The sequence below is a fragment of the Epinephelus fuscoguttatus genome, linkage group LG7 (genome assembly GCF_011397635.1).
Source record: "Epinephelus fuscoguttatus linkage group LG7, E.fuscoguttatus.final_Chr_v1".
NCBI lineage: Eukaryota > Metazoa > Chordata > Actinopteri > Perciformes > Serranidae > Epinephelus > Epinephelus fuscoguttatus.
This window is the reverse complement of record NC_064758.1, coordinates 5,140,887-5,167,266: the sequence shown is the minus strand read 5'-3', so window position 1 is coordinate 5,167,266 and position 26,380 is coordinate 5,140,887. Positions and strand designations below refer to the sequence as shown.

At 40.5% G+C, this 26,380-nt stretch overlaps 2 protein-coding genes across 5 annotated transcripts in view; one reads left to right on the top strand and one right to left on the bottom strand.

Annotated features, from left to right (window-relative positions):
- Positions 1 to 3,449, top strand: part of stk38a (serine/threonine kinase 38a) — a 32,825-nt gene extending 29,376 nt beyond the window's left edge. For both annotated transcript variants that reach the window (XM_049581711.1, XM_049581710.1), the window contains exons 13-14: positions 129 to 223; positions 328 to 3,449. In XM_049581711.1, coding sequence (XP_049437668.1) covers positions 129 to 223; positions 328 to 464 — 232 coding nt within the window. In that variant the 3' untranslated portion in view covers positions 465 to 3,449. The remainder of the gene's footprint in view (positions 1 to 128; positions 224 to 327) is intronic.
- Positions 3,450 to 12,805: 9,356 nt separating this feature from the next.
- Positions 12,806 to 26,380, bottom strand: part of LOC125892025 (mitochondrial carrier homolog 1-like) — a 32,244-nt gene continuing 18,669 nt past the window's right edge. Inside the window, exons 7-13 of one of the 3 annotated variants that reach the window (XM_049581745.1) lie at positions 25,217 to 25,268; positions 23,578 to 23,637; positions 23,378 to 23,471; positions 20,475 to 20,522; positions 20,324 to 20,391; positions 19,942 to 20,017; positions 12,806 to 17,695 (exon numbers count right to left, since the gene is read on the bottom strand). In XM_049581745.1, the coding sequence (XP_049437702.1) occupies positions 17,621 to 17,695; positions 19,942 to 20,017; positions 20,324 to 20,391; positions 20,475 to 20,522; positions 23,378 to 23,471; positions 23,578 to 23,637; positions 25,217 to 25,268 (473 nt within the window). In that variant the 3' untranslated portion in view covers positions 12,806 to 17,620. The remainder of the gene's footprint in view (positions 17,696 to 19,941; positions 20,018 to 20,323; positions 20,392 to 20,474; positions 20,523 to 23,377; positions 23,472 to 23,577; positions 23,638 to 25,216; positions 25,269 to 26,380) is intronic. The other 2 variants (XM_049581747.1, XM_049581746.1) reach the window with 2 other exon arrangements.

Sequence of the window (26,380 nt, the reverse complement as noted above, 5' to 3'; positions counted from 1 at the left end):
CTTTGTTTTCTTAAATCCATGCTGACATGTTAGCCAGTTTAGATGATCTACTGATTCCAAGTTCTGAAATGCAAAGCTCACTTTGGCAACCTTTCCAACTATTTCCTCCAACTTTATTTGCTCTCCAGAGAGAGACCTGCTGCCATTCCCATAGAGATCAAAAGCATTGACGACACCTCAAACTTTGACGAGTTCCCTGATTCAGATATCCTCACACCGACAGGTACGCTGCTTGTATCGGTTCAGCACCTTCCATATTTTGTGTCGTTGTGACCTTGTGATATGTGAAATAATGAAGACCTCTTTTTTTTTTTCCCTCTCCTTCAGCCGCCCCAGTTTCCAACCAGACTGAGGCTGACCTGAAGAACAAGGACTGGGTCTTCATCAACTACACCTACAAACGCTTCGAAGGCCTGACCGCTCGAGGTGCTATTCCGTCCTACATGAAGTCAGGGAAGAGATGAACACTTTGAGACAGGCTTTTATCCAACATCACCATGAAACCTAAAAGATTCGTCCAAACCCCTGCTGTCTGAGAACCTTCAGCCCTGAAAGGAGAACTGTGTCTGTTCTCTGTCGTACCTAGTGATGAGGATTCTTGTCACACGGGACTCTGCAAATAATAAAGGGGCTCAATTTCATCCGTTGCTTTCCGGGAGCTGCTGCCTTCATTTCTGCAGGTCTTCAATTTCTCTGATGCTTCCAAGGGTACCTTTCTATTTTCTGCTCACACATGAAGGCTGAACTGGGTATAAAGTAACTAGGATTGTCTCCACTTGCCTTTTCCACCAGCGGATGCAGTGGGATGTCTTCTCTCCTGATACCAGCATCCATTACATTCCCTCTCTATAAACCAGCACCAGTCTGTTGGACCTACCAAGGGCTCTTCTCCTTTCAGACCAGGGCATCCACTCCACTCACCCTTTTTAAGTTGACTTATCAACTCAAACATTGCATTAAGTCGTCACTTGAAGTGAATCAGGTGCTCTTCAGGGATTCTGTCCAAACGTTTTCTCGTTGTTTCCTACAAGAGCTCACTATGAGGCTTCTCTAAAGTGCTGCTGGCTTCTGACCTAACCAAAGACAGTGAGCTGAATCATGTTTCTGCTTGATCTTGCCGTCATGTCACTTACTGTAACTTCCAGTTCTAGTTTTATAGATTCATAATTGCGAGTTTTGCTTGTTGGAAAGTGTGAATATATGAGTGATGCATTTTGTGGAACAAACACGAGTCTTGTTACATTTTCACAATGACCCACTTTTGTTGAATTATCTTTAGCACCTTATGTGATGTTGGATCCAGCTCCAGTACAGTCAGGCCTACAGCTCACTGGATTGGGTGTTTTTATTGGACTGGAAAGTACACATGGATTTGATGGGAGTGAGGGCTGTACATCAAAACTAAAGATTTAATGCCGTGAACATGTTGTATATTCAGATATTTACTCTCACCATGGTGGGGAAGCTTAGATCATCATAAAACAGAACATCTTCTCATACAAACGTAAACTAATGCAGTTCTCTCACATTTAGCAACTGTTTAAAGCGGTTTGACCCTCTCCACCTGTTTAATAGTATACTGAATGGATCCATCACTGTAGTGCATACACGTACAGCTGAAACTCACTGCAGCCTGCAGGTCAAAGCCTTCACCTCACCGTGTGGGAGTGTGAACAAGATTTAGTGTGGACTTCCTTTTTAAATGTAGAAGCACAGGGCTTAATATCTTCCAGTAAACACAATATCCAAAATGCTGTCATTTCAAACGAATGTAAATGAAGATTCATGGAGAAAAGTTTTTTGCCACAGTAATTCCAAAATGCTGTTTGTGTGAATGTAGCCTGGACAATACATTTTTTTCTTGTATCAGTGTCCTGGTACATGAGGTATAAGTATGGAAGCCCATTTCCCCCAAAAATCAAGGACAAAAAATAAAGATAGAGTAAGAAATGGAGAATAAAATACAAATGAAAACAGCAATCTAATGTAAACAATTATGTGCAAATTGATTTTTATAATATTGACACAGTTTTATGATTTTAAATTTAGTCCAAACTGTCTAATTCAAATTTGACATATGTTTATTAGTTTGAATTTGTCAAACTGTGTTTGACTTTGTAGTTTGTAGTTTTGTAGTTAGTGTACTTTGTCAAACTGAGTCAAAGTTGGGACTTAAATAAGTGTTTTTCATCATAATCTTGAATCAGAAACTGCATTTACTGAGTAGTTTTTACTAAATGCATGGAGTACGACATAACGGTGACATAGTAAATCTAATAATTTAGTTTTATGTAAAAAAAACTTCAATTAAAAGCCCAGTCCCTTTCATTGGGCCGGTGTGGCTACACATTTTGACAAAAAAGGCCTGTTTCAATTAAATGGACTGCACTTGTATAGCACCTTTCTAGTCTTCTGACCACTCAAAGCGCTTTTACGCTACTGAGTCACATACACCCATTGACACACACATTCACACACATACACTGGTGGCTGAAGACTAATGTGTATACAAGTAAAATTCATACTGGTTTAAAGAAACAATGATTGTATTCCCTGATCTTTGCTGAGCAAGTTTTGTGTAAAGGGAATTAAAGGCCCGTTCCAAATTTAAGGCTGTTGATTTCAGTGATTTAGGCAAATAATAGCCTGGGCTAGTAATTGAAGTTTTACAGTACATTTTTAGTTGGATGGTAAAATGATCAATTTTGTCTTTACTTGTCAAAATGATTAGTAAAACCATATCTTGAGATTTACAAGGTCACAATTTTACATGATTTCATACAATTTTGACTTTAAAAGATCACATTAAAGATGACTTAATATTTTATAACTACAACTTCAAAAGCAACTTAAAAAAAATACATTTTTGACTTTTTGTCATTCTCATCTTTTTTTGTTCTTTTCTTGGCAGGAATGGGTTTCCATATACAACTGTTGAGTCTGAAGGGTTTTCCTGTAGTCTGTTATATAAACTTAGTGTATTCAGGTAGTGTGTAGATAAAGCTCAGCACATTGTAACGCATTAGAAAAGAACGCAGTGGAGCTTGTTTTCTCTGGCAGAGGTCACTCTGTTATTGGAATGCTCCTGCTCTGCATGTCTTTACCAAACAGCAGATGGGTCAGCTTAAAGCAATAGAGCACATGGAATGACTTTTATTAATGATGCCACTCTGTGTGTGTGTGTGTGTGTGTGTGTGTGTGTGTGTGTGTGTGTGTGTGATCGTGCTCAGTACAAACGACAAAATGTTGGATTGCTTGAAGATGTGTATGTTGTTTTCCACAAGTGATGCTCAGATGTGTGTGTGCTCTGCTCGTGTCATCATGTACCAGAGTCAGAAGTGAGGGATTTTGGGAAGGTGGGTGTACATTATTTAAACCACTGTTCTCTTTGTAGCGTGTGGCTGTTATATTGTTTTCTGCTATTTGACAATGAAATACTCTGCACTTCATGTCTTATGTCCTCCTTCACAACATTTGGCTGAATGATGGTGTGTGGCATGTAATGCCTTAATTAGGATTCAGGTGGTGTGAGTAACTCAAAGATAACTCTTCAGGATTTTTGATTACTGTTTGGAAACACGCTTGCCAACAACAGATACGCTCTTGTTTGGCGTTTGTCCTCAGCATCTTTGCGTTTTATGCCTTTTATGCCTGATCAAGGTTACTGTGACTTGGTCTCATTTTTGTGAACACAGTATCTCAAGAGCACCTTGAGGGCATTTCTTCAAATTTGGCAAGTTGTACTCAATGATGAACTGATTAGGTAGTTAAAGGTCAAGGTCACTGTGACCTTGCATCCGTCTCTTTCTCATGAAAGCAGTATCAAGAAAAACTTGAGGAATATCTTCAAATTGGACATAAATGTCCACTTGTAATTAAGAATACATTGATTAAAATTTTGTGGTCAAGGTCAGTGTAATCTCTCAAGACAGATTCCTCAATTTAACTACGCAACGACTACCGGGGGGGGGGGGGGGGCAAGACATGCAGGTGTCCCCAGGAAATGTGTACCTACAGAAACAGCAAGCTCCGCGTCCATGGCGACCGCTCCACCCAAAACGCCGTCTCATCAACGTGAAAAAAATATTTTTAGTTACAACATGATTGAGTTAACTGGAGTAATTTCATGTTGTATCCGACAACAGGAGGCTTTTAACAGATGACGATCCTGATGTTAGCTTTGCTGCTAGTGTTAATGTTAACTGTCCCTGTCAGCTGCAGCCACTGATGCTTTCTAGACATCGTGATTTCCCAAAACTGAATAAATACCACACATAGCAACACAAAACTGCTTTGCTAGCTCAATCATGTTGTAACTAAGATGTCTGCTGGAAAAAATATTTTTTTCACAGACCGTTTATTGAGTTACTGAGTTACTACAGACACCGCTAACAGGGCTAACAGCTAACGGTTAGCCAAGTTAATCTACGATAACCATGTTATTAATTACAAAATGTGCACACAGAAATAGTAATGTTTGTTCAGTCATTGAGTTTATAGACTTTACAATCATCAAATTTATCTAAACGGTGATATAGTGACGTGAAATATATATATATATATATATATATATGTATATAATATACAGTACAGGCCAAAAGTTTGGACACACCTTCTCATTCAATGCGTTTTCTTTATTTTCATGACTATTTACATTGTAGATTCTCACTGAAGGCATCAAAACTATGAATGAACACATGTGGAGTTATGTTATGATTACTGCTTTGCACACTCTTGGCATTCTCTCCATGAGCTTCAAGAGGTAGTCACCTGAAATGGTTTCCACTTCACAGGTGTGCCTTATCAGGGTTAATTAGTGGAATTTCTTGCTTTATCAATGGGGTTGGGACCATCAGTTGTGTTGTGCAGAAGTCAGGTTAATACACAGCCCACAGCCCTATTGGACAACTGTTAAAATTCATATTATGGCAAGAACCAATCAGCTAACTAAAGAAAAACGAGTGGCCATCATTACTTTAAGAAATGAAGGTCAGTCAGTCCGGAAAATTGCAAAAACTTTAAATGTGTCCCCAAGTGGAGTCGCAAAAACCATCAAGCGCTACAACGAAACTGGCACACATGAGGACCGACCCAGGAAAGGAAGACCAAGAGTCACCTCTGCTTCTGAGGATAAGTTCATCCGAGTCACCAGCCTCAGAAATGGCAAGTTAACAGCAGCTCAGATCAGAGACCAGATGAATGCCACACAGAGTTCTAGCAGCAGACCCATCTCTAGAACAACTGTTAAGAGGAGACTGCGCGAATCAGGCCTTCATGGTCAAATAGCTGCCAGGAAACCACTGCTAAGGAGAGGCAACAAGCAGAAGAGATTAGTTTGGGCCAAGAAACACAAGGAATGGACATTAGACCAGTGGAAATCTGTGCTTTGGTCTGATGAGTCCAAATTTGAGATCTTTGGTTCCAACCGCCGTGTCTTTGTGAGACGCAGAAAAGGTGAACGGATGGATTCCACATGCCTGGTTCCCACTGTGAAGCATGGAGGAGGAGGTGTGATGGTGTGGGGGTGTTTTGCTGGTGACACTGTTGGGGATTTATTCAAAATTGAAGGCACACTGAACCAGCATGGCTACCACAGCATCCTGCAGCGACATGCCATCCCATCCTGTTTGCGTTTAGTTGGACGATCATTTATTTTTCAACAGGACAATGACCCCAAACACACCTCCAGGCTGTGTAAGGGCTATTTGACCAAGAAGGAGAGTGATGGAGTGCTGCGGCAGATGACCTGGCCTCCACAGTCACCGGACCTGAACCCAATCCAGATGGTTTGGGGTGAGCTGGACCGCAGAGTGAAGGCAAAGGGGCCAACAAGTGCTAAACACCTCTGGGAACTCCTTCAAGACTGTTGGAAAACCATTTCAGGTGACTACCTCTTGAAGCTCATGGAGAGAATGCCAAGAGTGTGCAAAGCAGTAATCAGAGCAAAGGGTGGCTATTTTGAAGAAACTAGAATATAAAACATGTTTTCAGTTATTTCACCTTTTTTGTTAAGTACATAACTCCACATGTGTTCATTCATAGTTTTGATGCCTTCAGTGAGAATCTACAATGTAAATAGTCATGAAAATAAAGAAAACGCATTGAATGAGAAGGTGTGTCCAAACTTTTGGCCTGTACTGTATATACACACACAAAACATGTTTTTGGCCATGAGTCCTGAATTCTTATGCTAAATTATGACAAAACTTCACATAAGACACTGAGAGTGGGTCAGGAGTGATGATTGAGAGGGATTACGTCTCCATGAGTCTATACATTGTTTTATAGGATAATCCTGTATAGTATGTCTTAAAAGAAGAGTGCATTGCCTGCAGCACACAGATGTCTTAAGAGCAGAGCTGGTGGCTTGAGACTTGATTTGAGACTTAAAGCAAATATATTCAAGTCTCGAGTCCTGAGAGCACCTGTTAAATTCCTGAGATTGGCAAAGAATAGTCACAGGTAGGTGTTTAATGGCTTATGAATGGTCTGAAAACATTAATAATGAGTCATTTATAAAACCTTAGTTACAACCTGGTAATCCTTAATAAAGTGGGTAGTCATAAAGAGAACAACCTTCAGTTATAAAATCCCTCTGGCTAATGCTCATCAATAGTCAAGTCATTATAAAGGGTCCTTGGTTTCCCACATCCTAATACACCATTACTCTCTAATACATCCAGGACATTATTTAAAAGTGCTAGTAAGTAAAGCTATAGATCGTCACGTTTATGAAAATAACTCGTCATTTGCTGAAACTATCCACTAGTGATGTTATGTGCTGTGCTGATGCTTCGAAGCGTGTGTCGAGTAATCCAGGAAGTGTTTCCGCGATGTGCGTATCGAGGTTTGTATCGTTTCAGACGAGTGATGTCATTGATGACGTCCGAAGCCTCGCTGCCCAGCTGTACCATGTGAATGGTTCAGGAAGCGGTTCAGATCTTGGTGTGAGGTTTGCACAGAAGTGACACAACATGAATATTACCCCGTTTGCCATTATTATATTACATGACACTACACCACAATACACATTTATTTATACACATAGGATGCATTCACAAAACAATAAGTTTATTGTACATGTATTTGATGCAGTATAGTCATAATATACTCAGTAGAAAATACACTATATTGATAAAAACAAAGTTATATTATTATTATTATTATTATTATTATTATTATTATTATTATCATCATCATCATCATCATCATCATCATCATCCTCATCATCATCATTATTATTATTATTATGGTTATTATTATTATTATCAATAGTCATTCCCAACAACCATTACTGGCACAAAATACCGTGTATCACAGATTACATGGTTAAGATCACAGCTGTCTGTTTTACACACTTTGGCCAGCAGGTGGTTTCGTGTGCACATGAAGCCTCGACCCCTTTTCTGAACCAATTTGCTGGAAAGCTTCAGTGCTTCATGAGGCTTCATCGCACCATCACTACTATCCACACAGTGGTACATGAGACAGATGATCTATCAAAGCAATCAGGTTCCTCGTCCTTGTAGCGTTCTAATTGCATTTGCAAGAATCCAGTGCGAGCGAAAACAACCAATCAGAGCAGAGGACTCTCTAAGACAGCTATCATGTCAATTGCTGCTCATGAACTGCAGTCCAACTGTCAAACTAGGCAGCGCTGGTCAAACATGAATCAAGATTTTGTTACTGCATTGCCTATTTCTCCACTTGGATGTTTTCAGAAACATATTTTAGTTAACGTTGAGATGTAACATGAGAATATTTGTGACCCTGCACCCATGTTGGAAACAGACAAGCTGAAACAAGCACCGCCCACTGGTCGGAATAAACACTTGTACTGAATTAGGGAAGCTAACCAGTCAGGTTGCCAGTGTAGGTGGGCGTGTCTTCTGGCTCCCTCAGTCAGATCCACCATCACTCCTCCACAGCTCCACCCTCTTGTCCAAATATGGTAACTTCTGGCTTTAGAAAACCTAGATGGCGATGGCCAAACTGCCGAACTTGAGGCTTCAGAAAGGCAGTCCACACACCAATGAGTGGCTATGTCTATTCATTTAACAGTCTATGGAAACAACAGTCATCTAAAGTGGGGTGGAAATGTTAACCCAGGACCAAATTTTCTTCTGGTTATCCTTAGAAGTTTCTAATGCCATAACTTCAGATATTCAGACACCAACATAACCATCTTCTCCATCTTGTTTTCTGTGTGCCTCCGTGATACCCACTATTTCATCTGCCAACGTCAGCTGCCAAAGCTTCAACACAGTAAACTCAGTGGCAACCGATTCCTACCCCTACTGTCATGTTAGAAACTGCTTCTCCTCTGCTTCCGTCCTCTCAATAAAATGACTGAAGGCGCTTAGTTACCACCTGGTACTGTGAAAGCCCATTTAAGATGTATCTGAAAACATATGAAGTGAGAAAGAAACACTCAGGTAAGGTAAGGCAAGGCAGCTTTATTTGTATAGCACATTTCATACACCAGGGCAATTCAAAGTACTTTACAGAGCAATGAAATAAAAAAGAAATGATAAAGGATACAGATTTACAATAAAAGGATAAAGAGAAAAAAAGATGTAACAGGTTAAATCCGTAGTAGTAGTAGTAGGTCAGTAGGCTGGCCTCATTTGTCCTCAGGGTCATGGAAGGTTCATGCAGGTCAGTGGCTCAAAGACAATTATGTTGGCCTTGTCTCGGTTGAGTTGGAGAAAATTGTGATGCATTTAATCACTGAGTAACAGAATCTGGATTCATATTTGATGACAGTTTCACCGCAGTTCACCAGCAGGGACTGACATGTATGTGAGCTGTATTAAAGACTCCTCAGCTCTGATTAGTTGTTTTCCTTTTAGCTGCAGTTCATTCTTGTTAGTGCCATTAGAAGCAATAAGAGGAGGAGGGTCATGATGTTTTTTTTTGTTTGTTTGTTTGTTTGTTTGTTAGTTTTTTTTTACAGATTATCTGTTTCAGGGACCAGTGTGTCAATAAAAGATATTTTCACAAAAGTTACCAACTGTAGCTAAATGGAAGTTAGTATAGTATAAGGAAATGTCTAATTAAGCGCCATTAATTAATTAAGGGTCACTGGTTCCAAACACTCTAATAAGCCAATAGCAAAGTTAAAGAAGAAATCCTGGAGTTAAGAAAATATTCTTTGTGCAACTGGTTTATTTTTGGTCAAATTGTAAATGAGATACAGACTAAAGTGATTTTGATGAAATATCACTATTTTAAACACATATTTGGTTAGGGTTTTTTTGGGGGGAGGATCAGTGGAGGGGTCTTCTTGATAAACTCAGGATCTCAAACATACAAGTGTCATCCCTAAGAAGGAGAAACACCAGGCACAGGAACTTTTCACAGCCTGGCAACCTAAAACTTGTTCTTATTAATGATCTATGAAGCATTAGTACATTAAAAATTACAAAACAACAACTTAGAAACCCTTTAGAAGTGGTGCCTCATCAGCAAGCAGTTCTTAGATATTTAACACGAACACTGTTGAGCAGCAAAAATTTTATTTTCAGAAAAGCTAAGGGCAAATAATGGAGCAGAACAATCACAGCACAGTTACATGAATAAAGTAAGAAAGTATCTGGTGTGACCACCATTTGCCTCACGCAGTGCAACACATCTCCTTCGCATAGAGTTGATCAGGTTGTTGATTGTGGCCTGTGGAATGTTGGTCCACTCCTCTTCAATGGCTGCGCGCAGTTGCTGGATATTGGCAGGAACTGGAACATGCTGTCGTATACGCCGATCCAGAGCATCCCAAACATGCTCAATGGGTGACATATCCAGTGAGTATGCTGGCCATGCAAGAACTGGGATGTTTTCAGCTTCCAGGAATTGTGTACAGATCCTTGCAACATGGGGCCGTGCATTATCATGCTGCAACATGAGGTGATGGTCGTGGATGAATGGCACAACAATGGGCCTCAGGATCTCATCACGGTATCTCTGTGCATTCAAAATGCCATCAATAAAATGCACCTGTGTTCGTTGTCCATAACATACGCCTGCCCATACCATAACCCCACTGCCACCATGGACCACTCGATCCACAGCGTTGACATCCGCAAACCGCTCACCCACACGACGCCTCACATGCTGTCTGCCATCTGCCCTGAACAGTGAAAACCGGGATTCATCCGTGAAGAGAACACCTCTCCATCGTGCCAGACACCATCGAATGTGAGCATTTGCCCACTCAAGTTGGTTACGACGACGAACTGCAGTCAGGTCGAGACCCCGATGAGGACGACGAGCATGCAGATGAGCTTCCCTGAGACGGTTTCTGACAGTTTGTGCAGAAATTCTTTGGTTATGCAAACCGATTGTTGCAGCAGCTGTCCGGGTGGCTGCTCTCAGACGATCTTGGAGGTGAACATGCTGGATGTGGAGGTCCTGGGCTGGTGTGGTTACACGTGGTCTGTGGTTGTGGGGCCGGTTGGATGTACTGCCAAATTGTCTGAAATGCCTTTGGAGATGGCTTATAGTAGAGAAATGAACATTCAATTCACGGGCAACAGCTCTGGTGGGCATTCCTGCAGTGAGCATGCCAATTGCACGCTCCCTCAAAACTTGCGACATCTGTGGCATTGTGCTGTGTGATAAAACTGAACATTTTAGAGTGGCCTTTTATTGTGGCCAGCCTAAGGCACACCTGTGCAATAATCATGCTGTCTAATCAGCATCTTGATATGCCACACCTGTGAGGTGGGATGGATTATCTCGGCAAAGGAGAAGTGCTCACTAACACAGATTTAGACAGATTTGTGAACAATATTTGAGGAAAATGGTCTTTAGTGTGGATAGAAAATGTTTTAGATCTGTGAGTTCAGCTCATGAAAAATGGGAGCAAAAACATAAGTGTTGCGTTTATATTTTTGTTCAGTGTATATACACACGATGGTGTGGTGGTTAGCACTGTCGCCTCAAAGCAGGAGGGTTGCTGGTTCGATCCCGGGCGTGGGAGCCCTTCTGTGCGGGGTTTGCATGTCCTCCCCGTGTCAGCGTGGGTTCTCTCCGGGCACTCCGGCTTCCTCCCACAGTCCAAAGACATGCAGATTGGGGACTAGGTTAATTGATAACTCTAAATTGTCCATAGATGTCAATGTGAGCCTGCGATAGTCTGGCAACCTGTCCAGGGTGTACCCTGCCTCTCACCCGATGTCAGCTGGGATAGGCTCCAGCCCCCCCGCGACCCTCAAGAGGATGAAGCAGTTATGTATGTATGTATGTGTGTATATATATATATATATATATATGTGTGTGTGTGTGTGTGTGTGTGTGTGTGTGTGTGTGTGTGGTGGTTAGCACTGTCTCCTCACAGCAAGAGGGTTCCCGGTTGATCCTGGGTTGGGGAGCCCTTCTGAGCGGAGGTTTGCATGTTCTCCCCGTGTCAGTGTGGGTTCTCTCCGGGCACCCGGGCTTCCTCCCACAATCCAAAAACAAGCAGATTGGGGATTGGGTTAATTGATAACTCTAAATTGTCCGTAGGTGTGAATGTGAGCGTGAATGGTTGTTTGTCTCTATGGGCTCTAGTTTTGCAGACCGGGTTCCCACTGTGAAGCATGGAGGAGGAGGTGTGATGGTGTGGGGGTGTTTTGCTGGTGACACTGTTGGGGATTTATTCAAAATTGAAGGCACACTGAACCAGCATGGCTACCACAGCATCCTGCAGCGACATGCCATCCCATCCGCTTTGCGTTTAGTTGGACGATCATTTATTTTTCAACAGGACAATGACCCCAAACACACCTCCAGGCTGTGTAAGGGCTATTTGACCAAGAAGGAGAGTGATGGAGTGCTGCGGCAGATGACCTGGCCTCCACAGTCACCGGACCTGAACCCAATCCAGATGGTTTGGGGTGAGCTGGACCGCAGAGTGAAGGCAAAGGGGCCAACAAGTGCTAAACACCTCTGGGAACTCCTTCAAGACTGTTGGAAAACCATTTCAGGTGACTACCTCTTGAAGCTCATGGAGAGAATGCCAAGAGTGTGCAAAGCAGTAATCAGAGCAAAGGGTGGCTATTTTGAAGAAACTAGAATATAAAACATGTTTTCAGTTATTTCACCTTTTTTTGTTAAGTACATAACTCCACATGTGTTCATTCATAGTTTTGATGCCTTCAGTGAGAATCTACAATGTAAATAGTCATGGAAATAAAGAAAACGCATTGAATGAGAAGGTGTGTCCAAACTTTTGGCCTGTACTGTACACACTCACAAACATCACATTAACCACAACTGAACTGGACTGTTAAATGGGCAATTTTATTGTAATCTAATTTTAATCTGATTTTTAATTTCTATTCATGCACTTATTTTAAGTTATTTTATTTTCTGTCTATTTTAATACCATTGTGTTGTTGTTGTTGATGAGGGGAAGTCTGTTGGTTGTTTTTTATTAGCTGCTGGACAGTTGAATTTGCCTTCAAGGATGAATAAAGTTCTTTCTATTTTTCACTTCTATTTCTATAGACTTGGTTTGCCATGACCAGTAGTTAATGGTTGATAATGCTAACGGTAGCTAACTCTCAACAGCCAGTGCAGTGGCTTTATGATGCTTCTCTAGTGTTACACTATATTGTAGCATGTCACAGATAAATGTCAATGGTTTTATTGCAAAAGCAAAAGAAGAAGTATCTCCTCACCAGGAGACAAGTTTGCAAATTGAATTAGCTGCCATTAGACTGTACAGCAACAGTGGAAACCATGGCCTATGCTGCAGGATTATATACATACTATATATGGTGATGTTATCTATTATATTCTATTTATATTATACAGTATATACTTACTGTAATATACTATATTATACCCACTCTATGCTGTTTTTACACTGTTACATTTGATACTCTATCCCCCCTGTGTTATATTACTGTTTTTAGCAGTTTTTAAATAGTTTTCAGTGGTGATCAAAAAGGAAAGTCAGTGGAATTCTTTTTTTTTTTTTGTATTCGTTTATGATAATTGTTTCTGAACAAAAATAACCTCACACAATACATCAAATCTAATACTACCTCAAGGAGGCTAAAGTACTGCTTAGTAAATTTTAGTAGAAAGTTTAAATCAGAAATTTGATTTTAACATGAAAACTTCAACAAAAAAAGAAAGAAATTTGTTGGAAAAGTCTATCAACAAATGTGGGACACATGGCCATTAAAATGGAAAGTTCAGTTTGGAGCAGAGAGAACCAAAATTCATTTGCCAATCTGTAAACTATCAGTTAACAGTAAATCTTACTTCCGACACTTCTTCTCACAACACCACTAGCTTTGATTTACATGCTCGGTTGTAGGACATATGCTCAAGGAGGGGGAAGAGACAGTGACAGCATTCTGAGTTTTACAAGCAGCATCTATATTCCTAAAATCAACAGAGTGTTCTGCAGAGTTCTGAAGGTGCAGATTCCGTATGGGCCTTCTCATATCCCACACCATCATCCTTTATCATATTATACTATGCTATGAGGGATGACCGGTCAGTTATGTAGTGGAGGGTATACGCAGGTATACCCATCTCTTTCTCTGGCTGTTTACAGCACATCCATCTATCAGCAACAAGGCCACTGGAATATATAGGACAGTATTTCCACCTTCTTCTCTGTAACCTACCCATCTACCTTGTAGATGGAGCCACTGAAGCTGGCACACCATTACCTGTATCTGTATGTTTCCACGCATTTTAGTGACAACATTTCAAAACTTTACCAATACCTTTCAAGAATATACTATAAAATTTCCATAACCATTCAAAATGTATAAAATTAACAGTATGCTTAACTACAAATGTTAAATATATATGTGGTCTGCAGACACAGAACAGCAGAGCTCCCAGAGTGGGGAGTGACAGCTGACAGTTATGTTGGTCCACTGGCTTATTTATTCAAAATAAATGAACTATGTAACTATAAACTTCCACACTCTACTTTCAGAGCGGTTAAAACTAAACCAAACTCCAAGTGACAATTAAACACCCCAGGCTGCCCATGTCACTTGTTCCATCTCAAAAATGCAGTACAATTTAAACACAGTATGGGGGCATAGGTATGGAAACTTTGGGATTCATGCCCGTACATGTTAATTCATATTGTCACAACATTATTTTTCTTGCCCCACTGTCTCACATTCTTCAACATATCAGATTCATATACATCAATACTTCACACACATTTTGCCCCCAACAGCACAGTACATCTATACAATCAGCACAGTTTCAAGGTGGACGACCAAGATTAGTGTCATCAGTTCAGTATCTCTGTTCCTGAGATCTGACAATGACTAATGGCCAGAAAAATGTTTTATGTAGAACATTATGATGGCACAGTGAAGCTGACCTTTGACCTTTTGCATTTAAAATGTCATCACTTCATCATTTTATCCTATCAGACATTTGTTGGAAACGTTACCATAATTAGCATATTAATTCTTGAGTTATAGCCAAAAACATATTTTATGAGGTCACACTGACCTTGACCTTAAACCTTCAACCACCAAACTCTAATCAGTTCAGTCCAACTGGATGTTTGTGTCAAATTTGCAGAAATTCCCTGAAGGTATTCTCGAGATACTGTGTTCACGAGAATGAGACAGATGCAAGGTCACACTGACTTTGACCCTTGATCACCAAATACTAATCAGTTCATTGTTTAGTCCAAGTGGACATTTGTGCGAAATCTGAATAACTTCCCTTGAGGCATTCTTGACATTTTGTGCTCAAAAGGATGGGACATATGGAGGGACAACCCAAAAACATAATGCCACCGACCATGGCTATTGCCAAGGCAGAGGTATAATAAGGAAACATATGTGATGGTTTAAGACAAATGTCAGGCATTGACCAATGAAACTGGAGCTTTGGTACACCAACAGCTACAGAAAATACATTTTTCAGTTTTGTTACATTACATTAAAGGTTATCAATGGAAGATTACTCTAACAACTTCATTACACTCAACAAAATTCCATGACTTTTTTAAAAACTTGCAAGGCCTGGAAAACTAGATTGTGAAATTCCAGGTATTTTCCTTTTTTTATGACTGTGGGAACCATGTGTATCTGTTGAAATTAAGGGTACATTCCTAATCGCATACTTTTTCCTTTTACCTCTATTAGGTACTGCAGCTGTCCTTATAAACTATGTATTGTAACATGCAGTATGCACACAGTCAGGGCATACTACTGCCTCATAACGTTATACCGTGAACTTTGCCCCTCTTACTCATATAGCTGTTACCATGGGGATAAAACAACATGCCAGTCACCAAGCTCGCCAGAGACGGAGGTCAAACAAGAAAGCTCTGCTGTTGTTATTTTGCAATAGGTAATAACTGCATACATTGAGGATTCTAACATATTATATTCATTATAGTAAAATTACATAGGCTATGCATTTCTCTGTCATCGCTATTTTATACTTATGGCCTTTTGTTGTTAGACAAGCATGCTGGCTCGAATACAGCAATATCGGATCGGATGTAGTACAACACCCTGGTAATATTGGGACATACTAAATCCTTTCCTGGCATACTGTATAGTATAGTAGTATTGGGATTGGAACGCACAGTAAATTCTCTGTATCCATATCCAGGCTCAAGAGTGGGTGGAGTTTAAATTGGAAGTGGGTGGGGCTAAAACCAGAAATAGGTGGGACATAATCAGAGGTTATTTTAACTGGATTAGGGTAGATTAGAAGTTGCTTTATGCCAAATTGATATGAAAACTTTTACAGAACAGCACAAGGACTGAGCTTCAAATCAATTTTGATCAGAGTAAGAGACTGAGCACAGATACCCAAATGAGGATTTTCCCAGTATGGATGCTGACACGTGTTCGGATGATTCTCGTATTTGTAAGAGTTTCATTATCCATACTGGCTACTCGTTTCATCTGAATATTTGTCCCAACCAGATATGCTCTCTTAATATATTTTGATTTCTGCATCATATTCTATATTATATTTATATTACATCTCAGTATTTATACAAACACTTTAATCATGTCATTAGTCTGATGTACACTGTTAACATGTCTGTAGACCTGCTGACTCTGCTGCTATTAATCACCACTGTCATTTTACTTGAAGTTTTTGTCTCCATGTATTCTTGTATAGTTATTTCATACGTATAGTCATTTTTTATGCCTCTGCGCAATAGCTGAGGCAGGAGGTGTTATGTTTTCAGGTTGTCTGTACATTCCATTCTTGTGAATGCAATATCTTAAGAATACCTAGAGGGAATTACTTTTAACAATTTTGCACAAACGTTCACTTGGACTTGAGGATGAACTGATTCTATTTTGATGGTCAAAGGTCAAGGTCTAAGTGTCCTCATCTGTCTTATTTTTGTGAACGTGTTATCTTAAGACTACCTTGAGGGAGTTTCTTCAAGTTTGGCACAAACATTCAGTTGGACTCAAAATGTATTCATGAGATGTTGGTGGTCAAAGGTCAAGGTAATTGTGACCTTGCATCCGTCTCATTCTCATGAATACAGTATCTCAAAAACACAAATGTCTAATAAGATAAAATGATGACGATATAACGTTATAACGTTATAAAGGTCAAAGGTCAGCTTCACTGTGACATCATAATGTTCTGCATAAAACACTTTTTCTGGCCATTATTTGACATCGTATCCCAGGAAGAGAAGGGGAAATATTTGTGCTGTGATGTGCTGTGCTGTGCTGTGCTGATTGTACAGACCTTCTCTGCTGTTGGGGGGGGGGGGGGGCAATGTGTGTGAAGCATCCATGTTCATACAGACATGGATGTTAACTGTAAAAGAAACCTGACTGGTGCCTGAGGCCATACAACTGCAGGGTAGTGATACTAGTTTATTTCTACTAAATAATCTGTTCTTATTTTAGTTTAGTTTATATAGCTCAGCTCTATATATCAAGCTGTACTATTGCTGTCTTTGTATGGCTGCAACAACCCAATTTCCTGCTGGGGATCAATAAAGGTTTATCTTCTCTTGATGTTGTTTGTCAGGTAGCTACTGTTTGCTGTAGTGTGTTGGTGTGAAAGAAATACTGAACAGATATAGGTGACATTAGGTAAAGGCAGGTGATGTTAGCCTGTTGAACAAGCTAACATTAAACACAGAACATGTTTTGCCTCATGGTTAGCTGTCATGTTAACTTTAAGGGATTAGAAGTGAATTGGTGAATTGGTCCTTTAAGGGTTAAACTTAATGCCCTTCAACGCAGACACAGAATACAGCAATATATGAGTCATGGCCATCAGCTGTAAATGTTTGGTTTGTGTGACAGCATTAATGACTGCAGTACCCATGAGCCTCAGCAGCTGTTGCTACAGAGAAGTAGCCATGAATCAGAGTTGGAGCACATTCCCAACATCTGGTCACTGCAGTCAAGAACAAAACCATGCTGTAGTTGCTGAATTGATTCAAACAGCTGAATGAATCCATTGTGAGAGAGACACCTCTGTGGTGAGCCCACTGAACTCCACTAAAGCTCCTGGAGGGAAAAGTTCATTGGCACTCTGTCAGCTGAGTCTCTGTGTAGCGGACAGCAGCAGAGGCTGACAGGCAGGAGGGTGGTGTCTTTGGAAAATGTTTGGGAGCAGGGTGAGGAGGATAATGAAAATGATGTCAGTCCTCAATGCAGGGCTGGGAGGTCACAGGCACCCGACGGAAAAAGAAGCTGGATCCTCTGAAGAGGTAACCCTGAAGGATGGGACACATATTAACTGTAAATCCTTTGGAATACTAATTAATTAAACTTCAATCCAACATATGAGAATCAGCCTTTAAAAACTGGTCAAACTGAGGGACTCTCTGAAAGCAATAGGGGGATGGGGGTGTTCTGAACCTTGTTTCACTTGTTCAAACAAAGCAAGACACTCCTCTTGACTTAGAAAAAACATCGCCCCTCCAATACTCATAACAATATAACAGAGAGTAAAGATTTAAAGATGGACCCCCATGAGTACCCCAACTGAAAATAAATAGTTAAATTTCAATATTTAATTTAAATAACAGCTATTGTCTTCAGATTGGTCATATTTTATATTATTTTGGCTTTGTGTAAATTTTGGATTTGCACCTTATTGATATTTAGGGCCTGGGTAAAAAAAACGAACACACTTTATTTTTAAGTGCAGTGAATTTCCAACACAGAGCTTTTATTTTCAAGTGCTGTCTCCTGCTGTAGAGTGAGTAGCTAATAGACAGACAATTTTAGTGTATTTTTTTTTGCAATTTACAGGTGCCGCACTTGAACAAACTTCTGGAGATTTAATCAAATCAACTTTGAATTAAATTTTGTGTGTTCCGTGACTGTGTGTGCTACTGGCTTAGCTGCCAGAGAGTCTTTCACCGTGCAGCAGCTCATTCTTCTGCTTGGGGGTTGTGCATGTGACTGTACTACTGAGTTAGCTGCTAAGGAGAGTCTGTAGCTGTGTGGTGGCTCTTTGGCTTAGTGTGTTTTTATTCACCACTCTCTCTCTCCAATGTCCTCATAATTCACAGTGAAACTGAAGTGGCTCCAAACACTAGACAACTGTGAGACCTTAATGACGAAAAGTTGCTAAAATCTTGATTTTTTTTGTGGAACAACTTTGCCATGGCATGGTGGCCATAAAGCAGGTAGCTGTTGTGACTTGAATTGTCCAATCTACTCCATATTTGACATGCTTGATAAGAGTCCTGGCCTTTAGACATCAACACACCAATACTGAGGCAAAGTAACTGCATCACCTAATGGCAACTGGAAGTAGGTCTTGTGTGACAAACAACCTTTCGATTGACATGAATTTTACATTGTGTGGTCCCACACTTAACATGCAGCAACATAATGCATGTTTAGTGCATATTCTAACACCACATTACATAAACAGAAGTAATAAAAATTTGCAATACGTCATTTCCATGTGGGTCAGATGCTCGCTTCCCGCCAGTACCCATAACGTACAGGAAGGTGCGAAGTCCCGCTCATCTGTGCATGCAGCTTTAATTTATATTCTATCTTAACACTCTTTTCTACTTTGTACTGCAATTGCTGCACAATGATTTACCTCGATATAAAGTTCTATTTTTTTTACAAAGGCCATGAAATGATCAAAACTTATTTGAATGTTGCAGGTGAAGACCACCTTCTCTTCTTTAGCACTACTTGTCTAGTTTGCACACTCAGTAAACAGACAGAGACCCACAGCCACACATATAAACACAGCAGCGTGCAGGCAGCTGACTGGTGAGTGGTCAGAGCAGGCAACTCTACAAGCCAAAGATTCAGGATGAAAAATACTTTCAGGGCTTGAAAAGCCACGTGCATGCACGTGTACAGTAGTGCACGTAATATTTGAGCTGTGCATGTAATTCTTGGCTCACATGCAACGGTCCACAGAACACAGTACAGAACATATATTAAGCAGTGCTGCCAACTCTCACACATTGATCGTGAGAAGACGACACTGACAGCGCACGGACAGACATGACAGAGCAGCACAGAGAAACAGCAGCACTGAAAAACACTGCGGTCAAAACAGCTGCTGCTTGGATGCATGTCTCTTCATGCTGGTATGTACCAGTACATGGTGCAGCCAAAAAGTACAATACGTTTCAGCAGCACTGCTCGAAATGTCCCTATGACCATATCAAAGTTGACGTCACTGCACATTACTGCACTCGGAAAGTCAGCTCAAATAATATTGGAACACATCAAATATGTCCCTAATTTAAGAATCTCTAAGTGAATAAATGTTTTTCTTCAGAGGTTTGTTGAAATTTTGGTGATGAGAAAGAGAACATAAACACCAAATGGTGCAGTAAAAAGATTGTTTGGTGCCTGTAAAATATTTTTATGGATGTCATTTTGAAAGCTACACACACCAGTGCCTGCACACAGAAAAAATGGATTTCAAGCCCTGACTTTTGTGTCATGTGGTGTCACTGCATTTGCTTGACTTTACTTTGTGGCTCAGGTGATTCCAGCAGTGCAGCCATGACTTGAAGATGGGAGAGTGAGGAGGAAGACCTGCAGCCAAGCTGACAACACAAATCACAACCAATCAGACACAAGCACAGGACAGAAGCCAGGATTTTACAAATACAGTGTGAGTAACACGATATTTCTCAGTCATTTGGATTGATCACATTTTATTTATTTAAGCTCTTAGTGCAATAAAACTCTATTGTGAATAGTAAATAGTGAATCCTTATGCATCTTAGGTGCAAGCTAAAAGACTGAAAGAACTGACTCCATGTTACATCAGTCATGTATATGAACATCTATATGAAAATGTCCCTGATTATTAAAAGGTGAATGTAGTACTGTTTGAAGGAGTGACTCACCCACAGTTGTTGACTGCCATGAGATCAGCCACAAGCATGAATGGATATGTCAAAACACTCACTGCAATCTAGAGAAAAACACACTCCATCAATATGAAGAAATGCTGCATATGAGAAACATCTCAAATAACAGTTTGAATGTTGAACTTACACCCATCACAAACTTAGTGTAGCTTCTTACTGCTGAGGCCTGACTGAACTGCAACACAAACACAAGCACAGAGGTGGAAGGTTTCTTCACTTGCAAGGCATGCAACAGGAAATTCAATTCAATTTAAGATTCAAGACCATCAGATTTATTCAAACTAAGTTAGCTCAATCTCATCTTCCTACAACTAAAAAGACTTGGTAGCATTTTTCGTGCTTGTTTATCTGCTGTAACTTTTGAAATTGACTACTGCTCAAACAAATGCCGAAAGTAAAGCAATGGCAAAGTTTCAAATAACAACTGGTGGCCTGTGCAAATAAATAAAAGCCCAGAGCTAACGGTGCAGCAGAGAGGCTGCTCTCCACTACTTGAGAATCAACAACACAGCCATTTTAAAAAACGACTTAAGGCTCACCTAATGCAGCAGACTATATGACTGGGAATTTATTATTGATATTGAAAATGGTAGAATTATTATTATGATAGTAGTGACTGAAAATATATTACTAATGTATGGTATTATTATTGCTATTATAGTGTATTAGTATAATTATAGTGTTATTAATATATTATATTATGCATATATAATTGGTGTGTGTGTGTGTGTGTGTGTATATATATATGTATGTGTATTATTGTTGTTATTGCTGTAAGTGTCTTGGATGTTATCATTTATGTTATATTTTATGTACTTTATGGACCCCAGGAAGATTTGTGGTCGACAAGGCGGCAGCTAATAGGGATCCATTCAATAAACAATAAACAGCGGAGCACTCTGACGTCCCCCCATTTTGTTATTACTTACAGGAGTCTGTAAGGGCCTGTGTCCACACAGCATTTTTACCTCAGCACTTTGTCTTGTGTCTTTTTTCACTTATTCTTTCTAAGGAGCAAGTGAGAGAGAAAAGCACCACAGCCTTTTTGCACAGCCACTCTGTGTGCTATGAGTTTAAAATCTCTGAACATTTCAGAAAGGTGCCGGTGACGTCACTACCGCTTCTTTAGCTAGGCTACTGTCTACTGCCACAACAAAGACAGAAAAGCTCATTTTTTGGGTGCAGATCGACCAGCGGACACTGGATGTCGCTGGTAAGTGTTATGCTTTTATCATTGTTCGCTTTGTAAGCTTTAAGTTAACTGTGTCGACCGTCTATTAATGTAGCGTTGTGTTAGCTACCTGGTTAATGTTAGTGTCAAGATATTGTTGTCATAGAAACAAAACCCATGTGCAGCACTTCATAAAAACAACACCAGCAGCGCTTTTTTATGAAGTGCTGGAATGAACCGCTCCCCAGCACCCTGCCACCAGTTTTCTGCTGAAACCAAAAAAAAAAAAGCTAAGTGGATACAGGCCCTACAGTGCTTTCTAATTAATGCAATTATTTTTTTTAAATAAAAAAAGTCGTGTACCATTTATTATTCAACAGTACCTGAATGGCATACTATTTCTGCTGAAACATTACAGTATGCAAACACTGGACACTACTCCACCATAAATATTCTACAGAGGGGTAGCTGAGTGACCACAGATGCGTACAGTCCTACTGGTTTAAAAGCTCAGGTATAGAAGCACTTTGGCTTCTATGAAGTTGAATGGAAAAGAGACCTGGACCTGAGCCATGCTGTGCACAAGTTAGTTCATTGGTTTATTCAATTATGGAGCACTAGTCCATACCCACTGGTGCACAGTTGCCCACGTACAGTTTCACATGGTGTGTGTTTGGGATACAGGTCATAGGAAATTCCAGATTAAATAGTCAACTGAACCCATTAAGAAGAGCAATGTATTCAGACAGAGTTTTTATGAATTTGATAGTACGACTGCTTTATTGAAAGTACAGTGGTACCATTGCCAATAGTGGGATAGTTAGTGGGCTAAAACTGTACATGAGTAGTTGAGGTAGCATGTTGAAAGGCAGATAGTTAAAGTCATTGCCTTACAGAAGCTCAGTTTTAGTAAGTTTTCCAACTTTTGCCAAGAGGGAACTTTAGATATTGGTCCCTAGATCATGTTCACCGAGTTTCATGCAGATCGGTCAAACTTCCTAGGAAGAGATCGATTTGAAGTGTTTTTCAAAAATATTCAAAATGGCGGGAAATCTATATAACCGGAAGTTATGGGTTCTTGGGGCAAATTTGTTCTTCATGAGGAGAGGCATCTCTGTGCAAAGTTTCATGTCTCCACAACATATGGGGCATGAGATATGCCCATGCAAAGTTTGCCATTTCAATCGGTTGCTATAGCACCCCTTTTGGCCAATTGATGTACTATTGCTTCATTCGCATCCTCCCATGACCCTCTACCACTGTGGCAAACTTCACATGGATTGACCAAGTCAGTGAGGAGAAAAACGTGGAACAGACACACACAGACACACCCACGGACACACAAACAGACAGAGTTTTCGTCATTATATAGTAAGATTACAAATACAGTACACTATGTATTAAAGCCAGTAGTCACACAGTGAGAAAATAAATCATGTATAGAAATAAAATTTGACGTATCAAGATGCATTGATAATCGTGTAATAACTCAATCATGATCACATTGTGATGTGCCTGGAGATTCCAAAGCCTACTTTATTCAAGCCTTTGTTCAGTTTTCTACTGAATACTGTTCATGATGATATGAGTCAGTATCTGTCTTTTTGAGGTGAAGGCACAGTAGAGGCTGTTCTATTTTAGATGTGACTGCTTCAAAAGCAGTTACTCCACTCATAAATGCAAGACCTTTGGCACTTTATGTATGACATTATGTGTTTTAATGTGCTCAATATGCTTGTAAATACAATGGTATTATGAGTAAGTAAATTACTGTGTGACTATGAAATGGTATTGATTGCCATAGCTTGTTGTCTTTCTTAAACTCTCTCCTGTAGCATTTAAAAAGGTGATGGACTCACATTTTCGTCCACAGCGTAGGTGTTAATAAAGTGGGCCAGGAGGTTACAACACCACAGAAAGAGGACCTCTCCCACCACATGAGGTACGAGACCACTGCAAACACACAAAACACTGCTCAGACTGATGGAGGTCAGACATCAAGATCATTATGTAGTAAAAAATCTACCAATGAAGAGTAAAAATTATAAGTGCGACTCACACATAGAATCCAGCAAGTCCCTCCTCCTTAAAAATCTTGACAATGCAGCTGAAAATCCCCCTGCAAAAGTGACACAAACATGTAAAAAATGTCTGCAGTGTGAAAATCTAAAAAAGCTCACGCTTAGCCAACAAGCTCTGTTTTTAAACAGCTTTTTATTTTTAGTGATGCCATCCTACATGAATAAACTGTTAATTGCCAAACTTTAAACTATTTTTGTGTCTCAGGTGACAGATGTATAGATTTGTTTTGCTCTGTGCTCCTTATGCCCTCTCATGATTGGCAACAATATGATGACAATACTGTGGAATCCTCTCATACTTCCGTGTGCAACTCCCGTAAGCTAAGTATTTGTCCAGTTTTTAGGACCTTTTTGGCCTCTTTTTTATACACCTTGTACAAGAAACTTGCTCTATTAAAACTTGTCCTTTAACTGGATGAGGAATCTCAGTCATCGGGCTTGTACTTCTGAAGACCTTGTAGGAAAAGTTGAGCCATGACTGTTCCTTGCAGCCACACACCAAACCACACCAGCGAAACACCGCTTTTAAACAAAAATCTAATTTTTCTGTGTTTTACACTGGTTTTTGTCAATGGGACTGCTGGCCTCAGATTAGGAGATGCCTCTGTGGTTTTTCGGCTATTTCTAAAGCTTCTCCTGACTCATCTCGGTCATGTTAATGTAAGCAGCCAGGTAAGATGACGTGTGCCGTCTGAGTGCCGTAAATCACTTCGTCCTGGAAGTGACCTGGGACGGACCCGGAGACAGTTTCCTAAAGGTATGGATATACACTATATAGAAATAGCTTATCTTCACACCAATGGTCTCATTTGCTGTTGTAGGTCACGCACAGACATCAGCAGAAACGAGAGACTTTTGCATATCCAGTTAAAAGTTCCTTGTAGCGGCTTTAAGGTGAGAAGCCATATTTGTAAGAATTGAGTGTAAAGCTATTTTTCCTTTTGTTTATTACAGAACCACACACACACACACTTGTTGTGAACCTCCTGCATTGAAAATTAAAGTATCCTCTCGAACCTGATTCTCTGGCCAGAATCATTTGCTCCATAGTTGTCCTATCCAAACCAGTGTGTCCCTGAGGTCCCCTTCCTCACATCGCCCAAGCTGTGAGTTGCACATGTGCATGTGTGCGCTGCTGAGGTTACACGATGTCAATCATGCGGCGCGCCTGGAATTTTACAGGCATTTTAAATCGGTATATTTTAGACTGACCGGCCAGTCGCAGGTCATGGCCGATCACGTGAACACCGGCCTGATTCCGAGCACTGCCGATTAATCGGTGCAAGTCTAGTATTTATGTAGTCTTTGACGTCGACAACGTCAACCCATCACCCCAGCCCTATCTAGAATGTATAAAAGTTTCACTTTTTGAATTAAATTACCGGCAAAAAAAAAAGACGACTTCTCAATGTTTTGCCACAGCAGCACTCTCTCACAATTCAGGACCAATTTCAAAAATTGCTGTTTCCATTAATCACAAAAACATAGGAAAAAAGGGTCCAGGTTGAAAAATACCATAATTATCTTTAAATGTTGCAGACACTGTTAAGATTTGAACTTTTCAAAGGAAAGGAAGGAAACCTTGTGGCATAGCTGCAGCATTATGCAAAGTCTTACCCATACTTGAGCTCCCTGCCAACAAACTGGGCCATACACCGCACTGACATCACTGCCAAAGGAAAACAAATCAGGTAGTTAAACAACCAGTGTACTACTTGGTTCTCTGACATCAAATTCTATTTAGCCAGAATGACACTTGTAAAATCAGCTTAAAGCGGACTGACAACATGGCACATAAAACAAGCAACCCAAAATGAATGGAAGGTCTACTTGTTTAAAGGGACATTGTGTAACATTTTCAGTTGTTTATTGGCAAAAATTGATGTCTGCATTCATAAATATGTCATCATTGGTGTATTATTACCTCCACCAATAATCTGACTTATTCTCGTAAAAGGAGAATTTCGGATTTGTTAGTACATTGTGCGGGGAAGTCGTCTGGGGGGTTCCATAACATTTCGCCATCTTGAGAATACATCCGCCAGCAAGGGACATACAGCCTTGCCTTTGGCGTTTTCGTTGAGAGCCAGGCCAGCGCTGCGTGACTGAGAAGCCGAAGGCGAGGAGCAACAGGCGCTTCGCTACTACCCCGGCACTACTGCAGCATAACAAAGTCCCACTCTTTGAGCATAATGCAGGATCATGCATATGCAGAATCACGGGAGACGGAATCCTTGTGGCCAAGAAAGCGCAAAAAGGAATCAAAAAGGCAACATGACCGGCGAATTCAAAAACGAGGGTCAACATCAGGGTAGCCTTTCCCAGGTGGAAAGAGCTGCTGAAGGAGAAAGGTAATGCAATCACAGGCCAGCACTGCTAGCCGCTAACAGCTGTTAGCCACTGTCAGCAGCACAGTGATGCAAGGAGAGGGATGACGTGTGTGAGGTTGAGCCACTTGTCAGTTGTCAAATGACAAGACGTGATTGGTTTGTTTCGATTTACAACCCCATCAGTATTAGTGTTCAGTGGTAGCCTGGCGTTGCCAGACCCAATTCGCAAAATGCGAATGGGTCTGGACACGGACTGTACATTTCCTCTATTCCCAAGGGGCGGTTTCAACGGCTGTCACTCAAAGTGCCCCTTCACGCAATTGGAAAGACGGAAAACCAATCAGAGTAAATGAAACATATGACGTATGCTAGCACAACGCCACTGTAAACAGACCAGCAAGCAAGTGCAGCGCGCAGCGGAGATGAGCTGTGATGATGTCTGTTGCCATCT